A 7,962-nucleotide genomic window follows, 5' to 3' on the forward strand; every position below is an offset into this window, starting at 1 on the left:
GGATGATTTGCAACTATGTAAAAAGAATGGAACAAGCGCAGCAACAAGGAGAGAGGTGACGGGAATAGAACGGAGAACTAAACGAGCCAGGCCAAAATCACGGGACAGGAAAATTGAGGGCAGCAAGAAGAGCGCCGCTGGACCTTGAACGCGGTTAGAACAGAAGGAGAGGATGTCGGAAGGGCGCTGAGCAGATGGGCGTAGGGAATTGAGGGCCACATAAGGAGAGCGAACTATGGCCCTGGTACGCTTTATCACCACCTGGGGTGGGGGGTTGAAGGCAAGTTTACAGCCGAGGAGGATGTATTATGAGAGACATATTGGAGAGCAGAGAGACATAGGGGAGCGGTGTACTGGTGGGCAATACGGAGTGGAATCAGAAGAAAGAAAAAAATCGGAAGATAGAAGCACAGTGGGCGTGGATTCTGGTCGAGGGGCTCGCGCGATGAGTCTCGCTCGAGGGGGATGGAAGGGATGCTCGCTGGGAGACCACTACACACTACCGTTCTCCACTGAGGATGATTGACAGCTCCCACTCACCCACTAGCTCCAAGGGTACCTTGTTCCGAGGAACGTTCCACGACATTCTCTTCAAAGGCGAGGGAGGGCTTGGGACTCTCAACCCGCACATCCGTTTACTAATGGAGGGGAAGGAGAGTGATGGTGGAGGTCAGCAGGGGCACAAAGGAGGAAGGGGGACTGCAGGGACGGAACAGCATGCATGTGGCGAGGGCGGGGGGGCATTTCCAATTTCCAAAGTACGCCTTTCAGGGCCGAAACAATACTGACATTGTATATATCATTGCCAAGAGTAATCATAACAAAGTAAATTGAAAAAAGAGAAGAAACGAGAAAGGGTAAGTAAACTGGTAAGAGAGGAAAGGGTTTGAGGATTTTTATAGAAGCTCAAAAATTGGAGTAGTAGCTGGGTGATGGCAGGGGAGAAGAGGCGAGGCAGCCAGGGAGGAGAACGAAGGGGAATATAAAGTAGAACTGGGGGGTGGAGAGAGGTATATTGGTAAGGATAATTAGTAGCTCGGAGGAGGGGTGAGGACAGAGGGAAAGGTGGACGGATGAATAATGCGATTATAAGTAGCCTGTGAAAGGAGTCGACGGGATAATTAGGTAAGTAGAATAGCTAGGGGAGCAGGGAATCGGGGATACTAATATGATAGGTGGAGTGGATAGGGAGGATTATGTTGAGTGACAGCTGGTGGGAGGTGAGTTTAGGATGGATTAGGAGCTAAGGTTATGATGTGGATTAGGGATAATTATTTAGGCTGGGGTTTGAGGAAAGGTTAGTATTGCGTCTGATTATTTTTTTTGTAAGCAGTGTGTCAGAGACTGAGGAGACTGTAGGATGACGACATTTTATTAGGCACTTTTACTTAGTTATTAAGAGGGTAAGAACCGGGACGGGACACTGATATCCAAGGGGACTAGTCAGATCGCTGCGGGAGGCGTGGCAACGGGAGGGAATTTTAGGAGAAACGGCATGGCGGCAGTGACAGAATGGATGGTTGGAGGGGTCATTTGAGAGTGAGTGTCATTTGAGAGTGACGGATGTGTAAGTGTTGCTGACAGTGCAGGTGCGCATTCTCTCTCTACCCGATCTACACTCCCACTGCAGAGTCACAGGAGATAAGTAGAGAACTGTACCACCATATCAAAGGTGGGGTCTCACTCTTTGTTGACAACAAAGACTGTCTTACTCTGCAAGGGCCAGTTGGTGTGCAAGCCTTTGCTTCATCTAAGAGCAGTAAAACAGTCTGATTCAACTAATCAACTAAAAGTAGTCTCCATCAAAGTTAAATACTGTGATGTCTATCTTTTAGCCATCTGTCACAATTGACTTCACACGTTCAGCCACTGAACACAGAAAAGACGCATCATTGAAGACTGCAGCCAAGACCATGCCAGCAGCAACTAACGTGTTGTAATGAGAGTCGGAGAGAGAGAGGAGAAAGAAGTCAGACAGAGAGAGAAGAAAGTAAACAAACAGAGATAAAAAAGAGAAGGGGAGGCTAAAGCTGGGAGAGGAGGGAAGAGAGACCATGTGAAAGAACAAGAAAATGAAAAACAGAAAAGAAGAAAAGGGAGGGAGGAGAAAATATAAAGAGAAAAGAGACTGTTCACACACAGTGCTGCCATATGTATGTGGTAGGGATTTTTAGAGAAGACCCCACCCTGAGGTTAAGCATGCTTGGCTACACAGCTGACAGCACCAGCATCACTCACTCACACTCACTCACACACACACACAACATGCACACTGCAAGCATGGACACAAGTGGCACACACACACATAAAAATAACTACACTACACAAGGAGAAGAAGAGAGAGAGAGAGAGAGAGAGAGAGAGAGAGGGAGAGAGAGAGGAGGAGAGAGAGAGAGAGAGAGAGAGAGAGAGAGAGAGAGATGAGAGAGAGAGATAGGAGAGAAGAGAGAGAGAGAGAGAGCAGAGAGAGAGAGAGAGAGAGAGAGAGAGAGAGAGAGAGAGAGAGAGAGAGAAGAGAGAGAGAGAGAGAGAGAGAGAGAGAGAGAGAGAGAGAGAGAGAGAGAGAGAGAAGAGAGGAGAAGAGAGAGAGAGAGAGAGAGAGAGAGAGAGAGAGAGAGAGAGAGAGAGATATCTACAGTAGATATAAACCAGGGAACTCAACTACTGGATGGATATTGTCATTTATTGGAATAGTAACAAACCTCACCTCACAAGCTCATTTCCTGTCATTCTACATGTTGCCATGTATTATGTGTGTTCATATAATACCTGAGTGACTCAAAAAAATCAATGGAGGCGCCCTGGGGGTCACGGCTCCTGGGCACATAATCTGGCCATGATAACACTACCTATCTAGGTAACACTGGTCATTTCTGACAGGTTCTAGATAGCTCTCTAAGGTCTGTAAAGTGAATGACATAGCAAGAGGAAAACTGCCCATACAATACCAATTTCTACATTTACAATTACAACTCTCAACAGCAGTAAGTTGAAAGCCCGACTGAGTACTATAAATGTATTATTATTATTTATTTGTCAAAAAAATTGGGGGCCGCGGTTCACATTGACGCCGTTCTGTGTCTGGATCCGGACTGCGGGTCGCCAGTTGACCAGCCAATATACAGTAGAAAAATATACTGTATACATAAACTCTCTCTCTCTGTCTCTAATCTATATCTCTCTTAGTCTCTCTTCGCTCTGTCTCCCTCTCTCTCTCATGTTGTAGTGTGCTACAGTGTATAATTGGAATAATGAGTGTTTTGGTTCAGTCTCAGACCTACAGAGACAGTTTCTCATTAACCAGTAGCCACAGCAACAATAGTCATTAGACCTGACTGGCCACACCCTCCTGGCTATAAATAACCAATTAGAGTAGATGTGGAGTGACAGACAGCACAGTTATGTCTGTTATGGGGGAACTATGAGAGTGAGAGAGCTAGAGAGAGAGCGAATGAGAGAGAGAGAGAGGGTGAGACAGATATTGCTGCCTAGAAAACAGTAGCAGCATCCTCTCCTGAACTGAGGATATCAAATCTAATATTATTCATCACATGCTTCGTAAACAACAAGCGTAGACTAACAGTGAAACACTTACATACGGGCCCTTTACAGCAATGCAGAGAGAAAGAAAAAAGATAAATAATAGAAAAGTAAAACACGTAATAATAAAAGTGATAATAAATACACAGTGAGTAACGATAACTTGGCTATGTACACAGGGTATCAGTACTGAGTCTATGTGCTGGAGTACAAGGTAAATGAGTTAGATATGTGCATATAACTAGGAATAAAGTGACTGGGCAACAGGATTGATAATAAACAGTAGCAGCAGCATGTGCGATGCGTCCAAAAAGTTATCACGAACAACAGCACTAGAAAGATAAGCATGATTACCTGATAATAAGTGTGTGTGAGGCGTGTGTGTGTGTAGATGAGAGTCGGAGTAAAAAAAATCACTGGCGGAGCGGTTTTGGCCCGCTGGCCGCCTGTCGCCCATCCCCTACCCTAGACCAGACAGACCTGTGTTAATAGTTATTATCATCAGCACCACAGGTCATTACACAGTCTACAGTACAGCTGGGGCTGAGACAGGAGACAGAGGGGGAGGGGGGAAGAGTGGGACAGGTGATGCGGAATGGGGGGAGGCAGAAGAAGACTAGAGCCACAACTGGGGCTGAGACAGGGAGGCAAAGGCGGAGGAGGGAGGAGTGGGAGGGGATGGGGTGAAGGAGAAGAAGACTAGAGCCACGACTGGGGCTGAGACAGGGAGGCAAAGGCGGAGGAGGGAGGAGTGGGAGGGGATGGGGTGAAGGAGAGGAGGACTGGAGCCACGACTGGGGCTGAGACAGGGACAACCTCATAACTTATCTTAATAACTGTATGAACCTCAAAATGATTTATAATCTTTACCATCCTCCACTCTGGTAGGCTGTGAGAGGCAAAGGTAGGCCTGTCAGTGCTTGTTACCAGGTAGATCTATTGGAGCTGTCTGGTGGTTTTGGGTCCCAATGGGTTCATTCCCAAAAACCCTTCCCTATTTCTCTTTCCTAAAAGGGGGAGAGCCTTTCCTCTATCCAGCTCACAGGAAAAACATTTTCTATGGTCCCGTTAACCCCTCAACGGCCTACTGAACATCCGCCCACCGAGGAAGAGAGAGAGAAGGGGAGAGGGGGGAAAGAGTGAGGGAGACCTAGATGGCTGAAAGAATTATATGCAGAGTGAAAATGGTATCTGTTCCTTCTCTCTCTGTCTGTCTATCCTCTTTCCTCTCCTCCCTTCCTATTTAATCTCTTCCTGCTTCCTCTCTTTCTCCTGACTGAGAGGATGGAAGGAAGAGAGGATGATCAAGTATATGTGGAGAAATATGAGGCTTAGAGAATGAAAGAGGGAGACAGAGAGAATGAGAATAGGATAGCAAGAGTGAGAGGTGAAGATAGGCTGAGTGAAGCAAAGAAATGAGGGAGAGAGAAATCCTTCATCATACAATGAAGGTTTACTAGAAACGGACTGAGAGACAGGAGGATCAGTTCTGCCATGTTAATCAGATCCCACTGCATGCAGAGCTATCGTCTCTTCTTCTCTACTTTCTACTCACCTCGACCTACTCTCCCTATCCTCTACTATACATCCTGTCTCCTTCTGTCCATCCAGAGCTACCTTCTACTCCTTTCTCTTCATTTATACATACTTTGCAGCAGCAGTAGGATTTATTGATGAACAGACAGAACACACAACATTGTGTGACAGTCAATGTTACCGAAGATGGTTAGGAGGAAACGGGAGGGAGAAGGGTGCTCCATTGTTGTGATGACACTGCTATGTAGAAACTAGGGATACCCGATATAGCGGTAAACATATCGGAATCGGACGATATTAGCTAAAAATGCTAACATCGGTATTGGCCCGATGTCTAGTTTAACGCTGATGTGCAAAACCGATGTCAAACTGACATACTGTGCATACCTATCTAACGTAGATACATGCCATTTTGCGCTACATGTGCAACACAGCATTCCTAACCTAGCCCATAATGTCTGCTGTGTGGATTGAGCAGTCAACAAGTCGAACAGTCATTTGAAAGAGTAAGAACATTTCAGAGAGACAACTCAAAGGCGAAATCCATTAATGCCAACATAATGGAATTCATTGCCCTTGACAATCAACCGTTCTCTGNAAGAGTAAGAACATTTCAGAGAGACAACTCAAAGGCGAAATCCATTAATGCCAACATAATGGAATTCATTGCCCTTGACAATCAACCGTTCTCTGACGTGGGTGATGCTCGCGACTGGTCGAGCACCGGTACACACTACCAAGTGAGCTATTTTTCAGATGTTGCCCTACCGGTATTGCACAGTAATAGCGTCACTGCTATTAGCTTCACGACATACTATGGAATGCTGTTTGGGTCTTTGCGTGTCAAAAAAGATACACATCAAATAACACTATTTGATGCTTTAAATAACACTATTTGACACATTAAATAAGCTTTTAATTAGACACGTCAAGTAACACAGTTCTATTATAGAATGTTGTGTGTTCTGAATTTGCCCGTGCAAGTCAAGCGCCACCACTACTATCAGTAGCACTGTCAAAGCTGTACAAAAAAGTCTGCAAACAAGCAAACACCGGCCACGAACGATGTGTTTACAATAAATCATTATTTCTTTGACCGCAACTTCTGGGGTAGCTAGTTAGCTTGGTACCTAGCTAGCACCAATACAACCTGCCTGAAAACAATGACCAGTAGAAACTGCAGTCATTTTCATTATTCTTAGCAATTTAGGAATCCTTATGATGTAGCCACTTGTTGTTTGCCTATTGAAATTGAACTTCAGTTCATGAAAATAAATAGCTAGCCAGCTACTTAACCCTGTTGCCCAAAGCTAACGTTATAAGCAACCAGCTAGCTTCATCTGGCTAGTGAGGCTCTACCTGAGCGTGTTATGTGTTGTGAAGCTAGCCAACATAAAGGATTAGGCACAATAGTGACATTTTCAGTTTGCCTTCAAAATAAAAGTACCTCTTTGAAAGTGATGCAGAAGGTTACAATTGGTGTAATCATGCCATATTTAGACTAGATAACGTTAAACATGGTTGGAATGTGAGGCAATTAAATGGGGTATCAGTCTACTCGGTGACACCCACAGAACACAACTGTGAAGGGTTTACGCAAATATTGTAGCTCTTATCGCGTGACTGTGACCGTGTGAAATCACCTCCCCAGTCAGCCTATTGTGTGTATTGACATACAAATTGCACTGTACAGCTTTACCTAAGGATTGGGGATCAATCAGTCTACTCAATAACCAATATATTTTTTCCCCAACGTCCTCCTTAGAGTTATCTGACTCCAAAACATCCACGCAGTATTGTTTTTCCTCGGGAATAGTGTTCAATACACATAGGTAGACAATAAATGTGGCTCAATTCACAGTTGTTTCAGAGTCCCGCAATAAGAGCTACGTTCTCTGMGTGTCACTGAGTAGACTGATACTCCATGTCATTGATCCACAATCCATAGGTAAGGCTGTACAGTGAAATAAGTTTGCCCCCAATGCAATTCTAAAGTATAATACATCCGGTGTGATTTCAACAGATTTTGTCAAATTAACAAATTATTGTCTTTTGTTGAATTTATATAACAACAGTCCAACCTCGTTTAGCATGATCTATTCAATTATGGCATAATTATACTACTTGTATTCATTTACATCACTGTCAATGACATACTTTTATTTTGAAGGCTAACCGCAAAGTCAAATCAAATCAAATCAAATCAAATTGTATTAGTCACATACACATGGTTAGCAGATGTTAATGCGAGTGTAGCGAAATGCTTGTGCTTCTAGTTCCGACAATGCAGTAATAACCAACAAGTAATCTAACCTAACAATTCCACAACTACTACATTATACACACACACAAGTGTAAAGGGATAAAGAATATGTAGATAAAGATATATGAATGAGTGGTGGTACAGAACGGCATGGCAAGATGCAGTAGATGGTATAGAGTACGGTATATACATATGAGATGAGTACTGTAGGGTATGTAAACATAAAGTGGCATAGTTTAAAGTGGCTAGTGGTACATGTATTACATAAGATGGCAAGATGCAGTAGATGATATAGAGTACAGTATATACATATGAGATGGGTAATGTAGGGTATGTAAACATTACATTGTTATTTAAGTGGCATTGTTTAAAGTGGCTAGTGTGTACATTTTACATAATTCCATCAATTCCCATTTTAAAGTGGCTGAGTTTGAGTCAGTATGTGTGGCAGCGCGCCTAAATGTTAGTGGTGGCTGTTTAACAGTCTGATGGCTTGAGATAGAAGCTGTTTTTCAGTCTCTCGGTCCCTGCTTTGATGCACCTGTACTGACCTCGCCTTCTGGATGATAGCGGGTGTGAAAGGCAGTGGCTTGGGTGGTTGTTGTCCTGATGATCCTTATGCC

At 44.1% G+C, this 7,962-nt stretch overlaps 1 protein-coding gene across 1 annotated transcript in view; it reads right to left on the reverse strand.

The window, feature by feature from the left end:
- frmd4a (FERM domain containing 4A) overlaps positions 1-586 on the reverse strand; it is a 62,045-nt gene extending 61,459 nt beyond the window's left edge. Inside the window, 1 exon segment of the mRNA XM_070439760.1 lies at positions 504-586. Within this exon segment, the coding sequence (XP_070295861.1) occupies positions 504-586 (83 nt within the window).
- Between the last annotated feature and the right edge of the window lie 7,376 nt (positions 587-7,962).

Source organism: Salvelinus sp. IW2-2015, linkage group LG4q.1:29, assembly GCF_002910315.2.
Source record: "Salvelinus sp. IW2-2015 linkage group LG4q.1:29, ASM291031v2, whole genome shotgun sequence".
Taxonomy (NCBI): domain Eukaryota; kingdom Metazoa; phylum Chordata; class Actinopteri; order Salmoniformes; family Salmonidae; genus Salvelinus; species Salvelinus sp. IW2-2015.